At 43.0% G+C, this 15,302-nt stretch overlaps 1 protein-coding gene and 1 pseudogene across 1 annotated transcript; both read right to left on the reverse strand.

The window, feature by feature from the left end:
- Positions 1 to 966: 966 nt before the first annotated feature.
- LOC149455766 (putative serine/threonine-protein kinase DDB_G0277449) lies at positions 967 to 7,958 on the reverse strand (annotated as a pseudogene).
- Positions 7,959 to 12,296: 4,338 nt separating this feature from the next.
- LOC149455767 (serine/threonine-protein kinase SBK1-like) lies at positions 12,297 to 14,915 on the reverse strand. Its single transcript, XM_089685859.1, has 3 exons — positions 14,798 to 14,915; positions 13,745 to 13,947; positions 12,297 to 12,998 (listed from the first exon to the last, which is right to left on the reverse strand). The coding sequence occupies exons 1-3, from the start codon at positions 14,913 to 14,915 to the stop codon at positions 12,297 to 12,299; spliced, it is 1,023 nt and encodes a 340-aa protein (XP_089541985.1).
- Between the last annotated feature and the right edge of the window lie 387 nt (positions 14,916 to 15,302).

The raw sequence follows: 15,302 nt of genomic DNA on the forward strand, positions 1-15,302 counted from the left end.
CTAATCTCACCCAAAACGGATGAGGTTATGTTCCATTGTTTAAATCCAATGTAATTCATGTTGTCCGGCAATGTTCATCCATATCAATCACGATGAATGACGCACATAGGCGGTGATCTGCCGACATGGCAAACCACTGCTCCTTCTAATCCTCTCACCCAAAAAGGATGAGGTTATGTTCCATTGTATAAATCCAACGTCATTCATGTTGTCCAGCAATGTTGATCCATATCAGTCACGATGATTGACGCACATAGGCGGTGATCTGCCGACATGGCAAACCACTGCTCCTTCTAATCCTCTCACCCAAAAAGGATGAGGTTATGTTCCATTGTATAAATCCAACATCATTCATGTCGTCTAGCAATGTTGATCTATATCAATCACGATGAATGATGCACATAGATGGTGATCTGCCGACATGGCAAACCACTGCTCCTTCTAATCCTCTCACCCAAAAAGGATGAGGTTGTGTTCCATTGTATAAATCCAACGTCATTCATGTCTTCCGGCAATGTTGATCCATATAAATCACGATGAATGACGCACATAGGCGGTGATCTGCCGACATGGCAAACCACTGCTCCTTCTAATCCTCTCACCCAGAATGGATGAGGTTATGTTCCATTGTATAAATCCAACGTCATTCCTATCATCTAGGAATGTTGATCCACTCATGATGAATGACGCATAAAGGTGTTGATCCGTGGTAAACCAACTGTCCTCTGATCTTCCGGCAGTTTTTTTATCTTGATGTGAATTCAGTTTCATTCATGTTGTCCAGCACTGTCGATCCATGTCAATCATGATGAATGATGCACAAAGGTGGTGATCTGCCTGCTATACACTGTAATAGCCTGCTATAAGCTGACTCTTTGCCCCAGGAAAGCAAAAGTTAGGTCATTCCTGTGACCCACAAGAGAAGTATGGTCTAACCTTGTGGTGATCTGTCCAAAAGAACGTGGCTCAATGCAGATGGTGCGAATGAGCCCTCATTCTTTCATTTCCTCTCCACCATCCTTCTCCATTTTGTGCTTTTGAAGCTGAAGCCATCGAACAATCTCTGTTGCTCTTCTGCAATTTTATTTTCTGTATTTCCTGTGTAGGGAATCAGTTCCTTCACATCAATTTGCTGATTTGTGTCGATTTGTGAGCGCAGACTTTCTTCTGGCATCTTCAATGGTGAGGTGGCCTTTCCTTTCTCCAGCTTCTTCCAGTAAATGGTACTGAAGAAGGGATGTTTTCGCAGTTGTTTCACTGCCTGCCGGCGATCGCTCGGATTTATTTCAAGAAGCTATAAAGAAAAAGAAATGAAATTTAGCATACGGTAGATTGTCACTAACAGAAACTGATCAATCAGCCAGTTTAGTGTCGGCTATTTCTTAAAAATAGAAAAAAAACACCTCAGAATGTCATATTTTAATTCCTTGGTGTAGTTTTCACTGAAGATATATATGTCTGTTGGAAGGATCAAAGTGAACATTTCTGAACCAGTGAATGAGTTCATCCAAAAGCTCATGGATAGTTCCTCTATTATTCTGACTCCCTGTGTGGTGAATATCTTGCTATACCGTGTGTATATAACACTTCCAGAAGTCGGATGCCCCCTGTGTGCTTTCTTACACCTGGTGATGTACTGGATACTAGAGAACGTTTTGCAAGCTTCTCTCATAAAGAACACTACACTAAGGATCTATAGCTTTTGCATAATTCTAATTGTAGAGTATACTTACTCTTTCAATGACATCTTGAAGTTCAGGATCCATGTCCCTCGGATAGAAGTGTCTCCTGAATCTGGCTTCACCTGGATGTGCTCCTGTGGCCATTTCGAATAAGATGACACCCAGTGACCAATAGTCAGACATAGCATCACAGGGTTTTCCTTGTAGAACCTGATAAAACAGAGAGTAAGATTAACTATAAAATAAAGCACACGATGAGCTGCACAGAGCAGTAATAATAGTTAACAATGGTTGGTGGGAATGACAGGTCACAGTGGGCCTCCTGTTGTTTTTTAGGTTTTTTGAGTCACCATCATTGTGGCTCTGCTCCTTTATCTCCAAAATTCTTGTTAGGTTCATAGATATTATAAGATAAAGATGGGAGCAGTAGAGGGGAAAAACAAGGGTGGTGTTATACTTACTTCTGGGGCCATATAGATTGGAGTACCGGCACAAGTAAATACTTTGTCGGATCCAAACACGTCGGCTTCTGAAAGGCCAAAGTCTGCAATTTTGACATGGCCGGAGCTGTCGAGCAGTATATTCTCGGGTTTCAAGTCTCTGTAAAAAAAAAAAAAAAAGGAGAGAGTTAGATTTACAGATCAAATGTTTAAAACCGTAATTCAACCAATACTAATAGTTCAGCTTTCAAGGGGTGCCAGCGGGTTAGATCCCCTTCTAACTTTCTGCACTGCTTTACGAATGGTAAGAGGAACCTCATGACCTTGGCTGTCAGCTTACTGCAGTGTAAGAAACCATATCAAATCACAGTTGGTCATTCTGCAATGCTTCAACATCTTTATTGAAAAGAAGGGATCAGAAACACTCCGCAGGCTTTCTTCCTGCGTCACCTTTTGCCCTTCTAGTGGGGGCATGATTACGTCCCACTAGAGGGTGATAAGTGTTAGAATTAGGCAGCCTGGGGAGTGTTTCTATCCACGTGTCTTTAATAAAGCCATAGACTCATTTCAGATTGACGGAGTGCACCTCAATATTGTTTCTTCTGCTGGTTTACGGGGATTGATGGGACCCAGAGCAAATTTTGCACCTGTGGCTGGTTTTGCTCAGCTGCTGAATGGGACATGGCACAGTGTTAGAACAGGACATCTACAATTGCAAATGTATGTAATATGGGGAAGTGAGACTCCCTTACTTAGGCTACGTTCACACTAGCGTTGTGTGCAGGCGGCAGAGAGGCCTCGGACAATTCTGCACATTGCAGCACATGGTGCTGTTCTAACGGGAGCGTTAGCGTCGCGGAAAAACGGACGCCCCTGGTCGAGTCAGGAGGCGTTGAAGCCTCCTATTCTAGTCTACGGTGCCGCTCCGCAAACGCACGGCCGGCGTTTGCGGTGCGGTGGCGACACGGTTGCGGGGCGTTTGCGGAGCGGTAACACCATTCAAACTTCATTATAGGCGTTTGTAACGCTCGGCAAAGCTTAGCAACCTCCGCTAAACCGCGCATGCGGCATTTGCGGAGCGTTAAAAGATGCTCCGCAAACGCCGGACCAATGCTTGCCAAACGCTATAGGGGCGTTTGGCAAGCGTTGGTAAAAAGAGTCGAGTGTGAACGAGCCCTTAGAGTCACAAAAGCTTCAGCAGCAGGGGACAGAACTGGCCATGGGCAATTCAACCCTTGTACACCCATCCACAACTAAAGTAGCAGTATTGGGTGGTGTTGTACTTTAATGAAGATTAGAAGATATGGAAGATCATGGTGGAGACACTTACCTGTGCATTATTCCTTGGCGGTGCAGATATTGTAGCGCGCAGAGAAGTTCTGCAGCAATAAATCTGTAAAAAAGGAGAAAAGGTCTACGATTATTGCACGTCTCACAGCATAAGTAAACAAATGATTAAGAGGTGATTTCTTCCAAGCCTTGCATGTCATAAGCAGCAATGTATTACTGTGATAATGACAGGCCCTGCTCTTTTCTTGGGTTTCTTTGGTTCTTAACCAGGGATTGGATCATAGTCACCTGATCTGTGGTATCTGACAACCATTGGCTAAGACCTGTGGGGTTGGAACATTGCTTGTGTGGGGTTGAAGATACAGCCTTGCACGCCAAGATAAACTAGAGGATATAACCGGTGTTTGGCAGATATCACATTAGGCTCGTGCTATGCAGGAGAGTGTTAGCAGATCAATGGTGCTACTAAATTTGCTGGTGACCAGTCACTAGGAGTAGCAACTGATCATTAATCAGCTTGGACAAATAGCTCCCTATGCTATACAGTTAGCATGCTTTAGAATCTTGTAGGGATTAGTTGCATCTGATTGAAGGAGTGTGTGATTATGTGAGATTGATGTCTACAAACTGCATTACAGAGTACTTTGCTGACGGCTGAAAAAGGCTAGGCTAGGGGGTAAACGGAAGATGAGTATGTGTATGGGGGGCAGTGAAGGTTCTTTCCTGATGAAGGCTTACTGAGGTGGGTCGGTGTGGGTGATCTTTTAGTTTAAATGAAGAGAGCAAAATAGGAATTCATTTTTTTGTTAAATCATACTTATCTAGGTGCGTGCAGCATCAGTCCGATGCAGCATCTGTCTATGGCCGGTTTTAAGGGTGAGCACTCAACAATCACTTGACAGCTGATTGCGGAGTTCTCACTCAGTCAGCGCTCACTCCGAACAGAGAGCGGTGACTGTCAGTCAGCGTTTCTGCTCTTCCCCACCCCGCCAACTTAATGGAGCACTGGATTGTGGAGTGGAGGGAGCAACTGGCTCAGGCTCTCAACCGATCGTTGAGCTGGGTTCCGCTCCAGATTTTGGGGCAGATCCTTATTTTAAAGTCGGGATCTTTCCCCAGCCTGGACCGGCTGAGTGACATCAGCCGACAGCAGGCTTCAGCCCGCTGTCAGCTGAAAACGGGTCAAGGAGCTTTGTCTGTACTTCTCCTTTAAGATTCATTCTGTAATTACTATATGCAAATCCTTCATCATGACTGTTAACCCTCACCCTTCTCTTAGGCCATATTAACACCTTGGTGTTCTGGGAAATGCATGAAAAATGTGCTAAGATGCAAATCACACTTGTGGTGCCATTAATTCTTAATGGCACTTCACATGCGGGTAGCAGTTGTGTGGCCAAACGCACCAAAATGTACATTGCAAAATTGTGAGGCTCGCGGACAAAGAAAAGTACATGAGCTACTTTGGTGCATTTGTCACGCATAAGGCAGCTCACGTAAGTGAATAGGCTGCCCTATGCTGTTGCACGACTAATGTGCAAAAAAAGCCCAAAATAAAAAGGTTGAATGGTGCGGGTATGAATGCAGCCTTAGACGGAATCTTTGTAAGTCTTACCTTATGGTGTTAGTTGGTAATGGAGCAGAAGACTTGATCAGGTCGCGTAGTTCTCCTCCTCTCATGTATTCCATAACAAAGAAGAGATTTTCCTGTAAAAGAAAGAGAAAAATAAGTCGGTTCCAAAAGGTCAAGTGGATGTGAAGTTTGTGTTTTGGTGGAAATGCAGAAATATAGGGATGTCTGGACATGGTAGACGGTTCAGGAGTTTAACGCATCTTCAAACTCAAGAATAAAAATGTCATCTATTTCAGCTTACACCAGTGCTCAGCTATGGAGGCTGTACTAGTGTTCTTCTTTTCAGCATGTCTTCCTTTATTTTCCCCTTGTAATCCTACCACTAATCTACTTCTTGTCCTAGGGTGACTACGCTCACTTACTATTCTCTATGTCTATGGAGGTGCCGTATTGTCATCCTAGGACAATAAGTATGCCTCTCCCCATCCTTAAGAACACCTCTCCCCATCCTCATCTCTATAACATACGGGGAGCTGTGTTGTAGTTCACAGAGGAGAAGTGAGCGGGGCTGATAAGACTGCTTAGGATGACTCAGGACAGCGCTGGAATTCTGACAGGATCACAAGTGTTTTTCTGCACTTATTAAACAGATATAACAACACGCTCTGCTTGATCTATTTAATAGACCAAGTGTGAACAAACAAGAAATGTTCAGTATTGGCTTTCCATCCACTTTAAGACTAAGTTAACGCGATGCTTGGCAGGAACTTTCAATGTATGGTGAACGTCATTCCTCTGTGGGTAAGCAATATATAGAAGCCATTAACATGCAAACATGTTGTGACAGGTTCTATTGAAGTGACTCTATCATGAGAGAAGTTCAAGGACTATACCTGATCCAAGTCAGTGACTCCGACAGCAAAGCCAAAGTAAGAGCAGGACGGCTGGGGAGAACCAGAATTCCCCAAATTCTGCATTGGCAGCCACCATAACTCTCTCATGTCTTAGCCTCTTTGAAGCTGGACCATCCCTCCTTTTTTTCTGGTTTTGGGATTTATTTCTAGGTCTGTGCTGGACTTGGAGTCCAAATGGATAACATGGATGTGATTTGATGAGTGAGTGATTGATAGGAATGTGAAACTTACTTCTGTTTGGAAGGTTCCATAGGCGTGTGTACAAAAGGAACTCCGTCCAACTTTTTCCAGTATCTGTCTCTCTACGAGGACACTTTTCGGTTCTTCTTGCAGTAATTTCCTCTTCTGTACCACCTTGACTGCCAGTTTCTTGTTGGTGGCAGGATGGGATGCCAGGGCGACCTAAAAAACACAGGACACAAATGATTAGAAGCAATTCAGCTCCGGGTTCTGAAAAGGTTACCTCTGGGTCCAGCAGCAACCCCCCCAGCCTGGCTACGATTGTTAGTCTTAGTTTGAAAACAGTTTATAGAACGGGGAGTCAGCAGGATTTTGTGCAAGTTTTCAGTGGTTTTGACTGTTAGTCAGTAACTTCTAGACTGTTAGGGATTGGGGATAGCTTTCAATAGGCTTTTAGCAAGCCGCAGTAGGCTTTTAGCAAATCACAGCCAGCGCTCACTCTGAAGTCTGTATTCAGCGTTCATAAATTGGGGCTAAAGGCTATGAAGCTGTGCAGCCAAACGTTATGCAATCTGCTATATACAGTTTAAATGTACGTCAGCTTATTTCCTTATATACCAAAGGATTTGTAATTCTGTCTTGCATCTTTTTGTGTATTACACCCCCGACAGACAGTACACCACTAAACATGACTTAGTGTGTAAGCCTGGATTCACTCTACTCGCGTTGCATCCATGTAACACAGTAAACGCACTGGAGATGATGTGCGTTGGCATGCTATTTTTTCATGAGTGGTGTAAAATACCAGTATTGTAGCTTTCTTAAAGCACATTGCATTTACATGCATTCTATTCCAATGTAACCGAGCGCCAACTAATGTATCACACTGGTGTAAACTGGTCCTATGGGGAAAGCATGGATTTCAGCTTGGCATTGAGCAGCACAGCTCAGTGTGTGTAGTGTAAATGGGAAGCGGTAAGGAATAGAGTGGTGTGACCTCCACCTACGACCTACTATTTGCCGACTGGCAATAATAATAACCACTAACTCGCAGTGCATTAAACCCTCTGTTCATAAATCTTTGATTACTTACCTTTCCGTAACTACCTTGACCGAGTATTTTATGAAAGATAAAGCTGTCAAGATTAAAGTCGGCTGGCGGATGCATTTCTAATTTGGTGCCAGGCACATCCCTGACTACCTTGTTGTCATTCTCACCGGCTGCCCGGTTGACTGGTTGTCTGACAGCCTCATCGACGGGCTTGCTAACAGCCTCATCGACTAGCTCGCTGACAACCCCAACGACGGCCTCGTTGGCTGACTTGCTGACAACTTCAGCGACTCTCTCGCTGACTACCTCGCCGACTATATCGCTGACAACCTGGTGAAATCTATCGCTGACTACCTCGACGAGCTGTTGATCATTCTTGCTTGTCTCATCAGCAGCGATCTTCCTTTTCTTATTTGGAGGTGCAGAGAAAATTGGATCTGATGCTGGCCTCTTGTTATTCCTCTTGGGCAATATGACAGCACATGGTGTTTTGGCCCAACTCGGTGCATGACCACATCGTCCCTGTTTTGCTGGTCTTTCTTCCTCAGCAGATTGGTTGGATCTGCGCTTCTTTCCTCTGTTCATGGCACTCTCCTCTTTGGAACTCTTTCCCTCTCCAGAATTCTTCCTCCCATCAGAGTTTCCATGTTTGCTTTCCCGATTTTTGGGGAATTGCTGAGGTGTCTCCACCTTCAACCCACTATGTGATAAAGTGGGCTTATCCAAATCATCTACAAAAGGTCTCCCTATGATGGTATTCCAGGTGACCTCCTGTCTGTTCTTATATGGATGATATCGGAAACGTAGTTTTGGCCTGGTCCACTTCATTATAACACGTTATAATGAGATCTCACAGAGCACAAAAAAAGGAGTGTGTTCACTATCGCTAGCAGAAGCACACTGACTGTCTGTGGCTGCGCTGCCTGTGGACTGAGTTTCCGTGGTTGCTAGGATACCAACCGGAAACAAAATTCAAATGATTTTTCTGCCAACTGCCGTTTTCCACAGCGAGGCTCCAATTTTTTTTTAGCAGAGTGACAATCACAGAGCTCAGTATTCTGTCCTGGATATATGAAATCCAACACAAAGAGAAATCTGTGTTGCACCTAATACACAGGTAAAGCTTAAAGAAGCCTGCTTTTGGGGTCCTTTCCAATGATGTAGGCAGGTGTCAATAGTGCTGCTTGTAACACACTGAAATACATCAACAAGCTAGGTTTGTTTTTTGAATATGGGCTCATTTGTAATGTCTGTGCTATCAGTATCAGTGAGCACCATTGGGGATCAGTGTGCCTGGTTAGAGCCAAACTCAGCCCCGATGTTTGGTGTGTGTAACATGTGTGTAACATGTAACCAAAGACAAACCTTTTTCTCTGGATCATACAGTACAGGACACAGGACTTGTATTCATAGACCATGAGATCTATTTTGGGCAGCCTCAGGTCAGGGGTTGTTTACAAGAATGCCAACTGTCAGTGGTGAGGGGTGAGGGGTTAGATCCACTGTCATATTTGTATTGCTGGCTGTATCCCCATTAGAGAAATGGACTCTCTCTCATGATTTCCATAAAGAGAGATTCATAGAAAATGTTTCATCCCAACTCTTATCATTGCCCACAGCAACCAATCAGCTTGCAGCTTTTATTTTTCCCCACACAGGTTAGAAAATGGAAATGTAAAGGCTAATTGGCTGTGCTCCAGTGAAGACTAATTAATCCCCCCCCCCCCCCAGTATGTCACAATTCTGAGATATTGACCAATTAACAGATGGAAGGAAATACATCATTTTTAGTGGAAATGTTGGCACATTTTCCATGTGCCAAGTCAACCAAATTCTGTATGCCTATTTAATTAGCGCTTGCTGTGACAACATCATAAAAGTGATTCCTGCCATTTTATTACTTGCTCTTGTGGGGGTGTTGGGGCGCCAGATCCAAGCATGCTTATGTTGGCGCACGGGAACGGTCACTGAAGTATAGCACTTGTCATGTGATTTGGCGCAGCTGGTGCAACACCACATAGAACTTGTCTTATACCATTCCACAATTTAGAGCACGGAATATGCAGCAATATTCTCACCACAAAACCGGCGTATTTCCCTTTTTTTTGTAGTTCTCCCGGTGTGACCCCCTTGAAGATATTGTCTTTGTGGGGGCCAGTGTTTTATCTGAGTGCGACATGCCTGCCCCAGACCATCCAGATGTCTGTGTAATGTCCTGTTATGTAATCAGCCTGTCCTTTTTTTATCTATGTAACCAAGCAACAGGAGATGCCTGAGATCTCTGGATAGGGGGGCTTGGGGAGATTACAGTACAGTGGCTTGTCAGGGCCCAGGAATGGGGTTGTGAAAGGAGACCTGTGGGGGTACACAGGTGTGAACAGCACAGTGACCTGTCAGGGTTCAGGGATTGGGGTGTGAGGGGAGAGCTCTGGGGATACATGGGGTATAGTACAGTGACCTGTGGGACTCACAGATCAGGGTGTGGGGGCAGAACTATATGGGTACAGGGGTGTAAAGTACAGTGACCCTATCGGGGCACTAGTTCTAGTGACACCCCATTTTTTCATCACTTTGAGAGAGTTTCTCTCACTTCGGGTATTGGCTATGGGACAGGAAGTGAAGGGAAATCTCCCTATGGGACACAAATGGCAGAAAAACAACCTGACAGGTGTTCTAACCTTCCCTTACTCTATCTAAAGTGAAAAAAGAAAGTTTTGTCTTAGATTTACTTTAAGGGCTCATTCACATGGGCACTCAGCTCCATACAGCAAGAAGAGGCATTTCTTAGGTTTCCTGCCCCAGTGCTGCGCTGTGTGCAGGCACCCCATACAAAGTGAATGGCCACACATTGGCTGTATGGACTTGCGCAGTTTGACAGGTATGAAGGGCCAGGTGCAGCTCCTGTGCGTCCGGGTGCGTTCACCTTTCAAACTTGGCTGTGCTGGTGAGTCCATACAGCAAACAGCTCAGAACTAGTACATAAAGTAAACAGATGTTACTTGACGAGCGCCTATGTGATTGAGCCCCAAGGTTTACAGTCTTTTCTAGTATATGATGACCCCTCACAGTGCATGTTATGAAGGAAGTAGAGAATCTACTCAGTGGCCCTGCATTGTATGCAGTAAAAAGAAGCTGAGGGGATAAAGGCCGGTGCGAGTATCCTGCGACCCAGGTTGTGGTTTAGAGGACCTTTGGTTAAGTGGGGGTCTTTGTTCAGTCTTCATACGTAGATTTAGGAGACGTTATGGCGGTCAGTTACACTTTCACTGTATTGCTTATATTTGCGGTGACTTGTGTTCTACATGCTGGTTCGATGTATAACCTTCCCAGTGAGGATAAAGGCCTAGTTCACCTTTACCAAAAAAACTAGCTATGTAGATCAAAACAAAGTGTTCAGCTCTGACTAAAGTGAAATAATACCCTTGCTATAGATGTGGGCCATTTATGTACCTTATCTGCACGGGCATGTTTTTTTTGGTAAATGTGAAGTAACCCTTTAATGACTTGGAATATGCTGGATCTTCACGTAGGTTGCCATTTGACCCTAGGCCAGGCATGGTGTGGTATGGGCTGGTTACCTTTTCCAGAAAATAGCCGGTGCAGTCTGGGGGCTCCAGCCCATATTAAAAAAAACTGCAGCTTTGTAAAATGTTCATTCATGTTATTGTCATATTCTTCTCATACTTATGGACTATGGTTTAAGTCTATATGGACATTTTGTTACTGTTTTTGAAAAATTTCTACTAACCTTTATGTATATTTGAGGAGTTTTTTTTTCACATTGAGATTTGACCTATCCTCAACCTCGATCACTCTTCAGAGGTGTGAGGGTCTTCATAGGGCTCATGGATAATGCATGACATTTTAGGTTAATTTGACCACATATAATGGTTTCTTACACGTATTTATGATTACTGCACTCAGTTTATTCAATTAATTTTTTTCAAATTTTGATCGCCCTTCAGAGGGGTGAGGGTCTTCATAGGGCATATGTATGTAATTATTTAGTGTTTGATTTTCAATTTTTGATCGCTTTTTAGAGGTGCAAAGGTTTCTATAGTGCTCACAAAGTTTTAAGGGTTCACCTAGCACAGTATCCATTTGAATTGGTCTTTTAAGAGACTATATCCTCATATACTTGCAGCTTTGTGACTTCAGTTGATTGGGGATTTGCGCAGTTTACATAAATAATGTATTGTCAACGTTAAAGTGTTACTAAACCCCAGACCCTGCATTCACTATATACGGTCTCCCACAGTACACTAAACATGGAAATCCAATTATTTTAGTAAATATAAACTGCTCATCAGCAGTTAGAGCAGTCTTGTGACTTCTATCAGTGTCCAGCTGAGCACTGATTAAAGCTTGTAGGAGGAGTTTTGCATTTTGCTTTAGGAGGATGCAGAACCCCTGACCTCTGTCTGGACAGTGCTGATTGGCCCTGTTAATCACATGCACTCTCCTAAGAAAAAAAAAAGAACCCTAGTAATACATACCAAACTGAGCATGTGCAGAGTGACTCCGCACAATGTCTTAAGAGGGGGACACTGAAAGAAGGAGAGGATCAGAGAAATCAGGATCAAACTACATTTTTACACAATGCAGAGGATTAACCCCTTAGGTTCCACAGGGAGTATAACAAGCATGCTTTACTGCATATACAGACTGATTTTACTGTTGTGGGTTTTGTAACACTTTTTCAATCTGTGTTGAAGGAGAAATAAGAGGCAGAGCAAAAATAGATGAATTACACGATACAAAAGGTATAACCAGTACTTAGAATTTATTGCATTCTATACCTGGTGCAGTGATTGCATTGACACTATAGATACAAACGCATGGAGACGGCAACATGAATTGTAGTTGAGGTAGTTGCTTTTCAAAGAGGTAGTGATGAGGCCCGGTGACATCACGGTGCAAAGTCCACATCTCAGAAAAACCTTTGAAATAGTCACAAGGTAAATGCTTGTCCCTGCTCCTTCTATCTCACCACTTCAGTAATATTTTTGAGATGACGGTGATGGTTTGAGCTGGGCAGAGAAGCTCTGCAACTATTCTCCTCCTTTTAGGACAATAATTGGGGTCCGTTTAGACTTCAACTTCAGAGCTTAGGTACTGCTGGTCTCTTTCAAAAGAAGCACTGCTGAGATTTTAACTGCAGCAAATTCAAGAGCCGGAATAATTGATAACAATGTATTCAATGTCACCGTGATTTTCTATTATAATTATTTCCTCTTCACTCTCCAGCACAATGACTTCTACCTCACTGTCCTTTGCTGCAATATCCTCCTCTTCCTTCTGCTCCACAAGATCCATGGTTTCTTGGGTGGCAACTTCAAAGTTCCAAGGAAAATGAAGAAAATCTAGAACAACTCTGACTTGGTTCCTGCAGCTGGGGTCTTGGGCAAGAAGTATGTGAAATAAATCTTGAGCCCTCCTGCTGACATTCTCCCAACCACTTGGTGGTGGAACATGGTCAGAGTTGTTCTGCCAGTAAATAAACCTTTGAAACCATAGATCTTGAGCTGAAGCTGTTTCCCATGGATAGTTTCCAGTGAGAAGAACATACAATACAATACCAAGGGCCCAGATGTCAACACTAGGATCCACCACAATTGACTCCCTGTGCTCCAGTTCACAAAGTTCCGGGGACATGAATGTGTTGAGGGGTGCCATTGATGGAACAACTGTACCGGCAAACTGAGTCAGTCCAAAGTCACTTAATTTCACATTATGACATCTCTTGTCCATAAGTAAAATATTGTCCGGCTTTAGGTCCCTATGCACCAGGTTTTTGCTGTGCATATATTCAAGAGCCTGGGTAAGCTGTAGTGCACACCGTTTGACCAGCTTTTCTGGAATTCCCATCTGGAAAAGTTAAAACAATTAATTATATGATATTTGGCTTTAAAATAACACTATTTTACTAAAAAATAATATTCAATAATATCAAATTCAATACAACGTTGGTTACTTTTTAAATCTGCAGATGGAATTCTATGTGAACATCAGTGCAACCGATCTCCAACTACTTCAGCAATAATTGGGCAATGAAGGAAATATGGGAGGTCTAACTGGTTTTAAATTTTACCTCTGGCTTAAACACCAGACTAACCTTTAATATAGAATGGTGAAGGATCACAACCTGTATCGTGATTGTTATCTGTGTGCCCACTAGGAAGGGAGGTGGGGAAGGAGGGATGTAATCTCTATTTTTGTCTTTCTGCTTTTAAAGACAAAATTAATGGCGAATGCAAATTTTACAGTTGTCACAGAACAAGAGATGAGGGGAAATCATCCAATGGGGACAACTGTTTAAGAGGGGAATTCCCCTAACGTTGTAGACTTCCTACTACCTCCTGTTCCAACTTCTTGATTGGATTAAGGAAAATCTTGCCCAGATGGTGCAGAGAAAATAGCTGACTGGGGATTTTAGCCCTTCCTTAGTTCTCTCCAACCAGGCCAACAATATTTGGTATAAATGCATGCAATATATAGAAAGTATCATCCATGACAAAACACCAGTTTCTATTAATCTCCAGGATCCCTAGGACAAATTTATAGAATTAGCAAGCAAATGCTAAAGTGTCAGCTACTTCATTAGCTTTACTTACCCCTGGCTGGATGATGGAGTGAAGAGATCCAGCAGGTGCCAATTCCTGGCTGATCATGTAACAGTCTGAGTTTTCCAGAATTCTCGAATGGGTAGATATTATGCCCTCGTGTCCAGTAACAAAGAGTGACATGCAAACTTCATGAAGAAAGGCCTCTAGTCTGGTTCGCTCCTTTTTTACCTTTTTTAGGGCAACAAGGCTACCTGTTGAAGAGGAGGGAAAAAAAGTTGATTACAATAAGACTTGGACATCTAAAACTCTGGGTGATGTCCAATACTTGAGCCCATTCATTTTACATAGACTGGATGCTTTTCTTCAAAATGTAGCCGTCTTCTCTAGGCCCTCGCTAGCAGTGAGATATGTAGCTGCCCATGCAGCTAGATCTATTGTCCCTTCCCATCTAAATGCCAAGTGTCTAGGTTGTGCATAGTGGACCATCAGTTTATAGTCAAATCTGTTACATACTTAGCTGCCTATGACCCACTATAACTGTGTGTGATCATCATGAATCTGTCATGAGAGAAAAAGGAAGCCTGCTTTTGGTGAGCTCTTCTTCAAATTGCCAATTACCTGGCTGCCATATTGAATCTACCCAATTGAATTTATAGAATCCCTGACCTGGAACCTGTATGCAAATATGTACTTTTGTAAAATATCAAGGCTTGCTCTGTGGCATAACAACCAGTAGCTAGCACTTTCAGGAGGAGTTCAAAAAATGTGGCCTTCATGTTTTACTCATGGCAGGTTGTTAAAGATATGCAAAAGGACCAACTCAAGAAATTGATAACAGGTGGAAAGGCTTTTGTTTTCTGTAGGAACAATGCCAGCTGCCTGAATGGGATTTTGCACTGTTCAACCAGTTTTTATATTTTGTTAGTGCTGAATTAGATCTTTGTGCATCATGGTCTTTTCCCCAAATTTATGCAACAAAACCCCTACCTCTAATAAGGTCATTTAATCAGTAAAGATGCTAATGTTTGTGCTATCTGTTCTAGATGTTCAAATGGTCTGCAAATTAGAAATTTTTTTGTAATTATTTAAGAATTCACTTACCCAGTTCCCTGTCAACAGCCATCACAACTTCTCCATAACTACCCTCGCCAAGATGTCCCAGGATTTCGTATCGCTCTTCTCCAATTGTTTCATTCTCACAAGTTAGGTGGGCTGCCATTGTGAATATAGCAATATCAGATGTTCTGTGCAGAAATCGGTATCCAAAAGATCTTGAGGACCCTAAGAAGATATGTGAGGTCCACAAACTATCTTTTGTCTTTTTATAGAGAAGTTGAGCCAGGATTCAAGCCAGGAAACCACAAACCTTCATTAGAATGCAAATTGAGGCATCACTTGAACTTAACCAATCAAGGTGATTCCTTTCTGTTTGTGTCTACAGGTTCAGGTCACAAGAGGTAGTAGGGAGTGGGCATGTCTTTATTGTCCCAGGTTTTAGATTGCTAATGTTGAAATTTGGGCCTCTGAGGAAATTTGACATGTTCAAATTAAAACTTGGCGAGATTAGCTCTATGCAAACTGGTGTTGTAGAGGATGTCAACTATTG

This window comes from Staurois parvus, unplaced genomic scaffold (assembly GCF_062004578.1).
Source record: "Staurois parvus isolate SC_StPar_1 unplaced genomic scaffold, SC_StPar_1.0 ptg000388l, whole genome shotgun sequence".
Lineage (NCBI taxonomy): Eukaryota > Metazoa > Chordata > Amphibia > Anura > Ranidae > Staurois > Staurois parvus.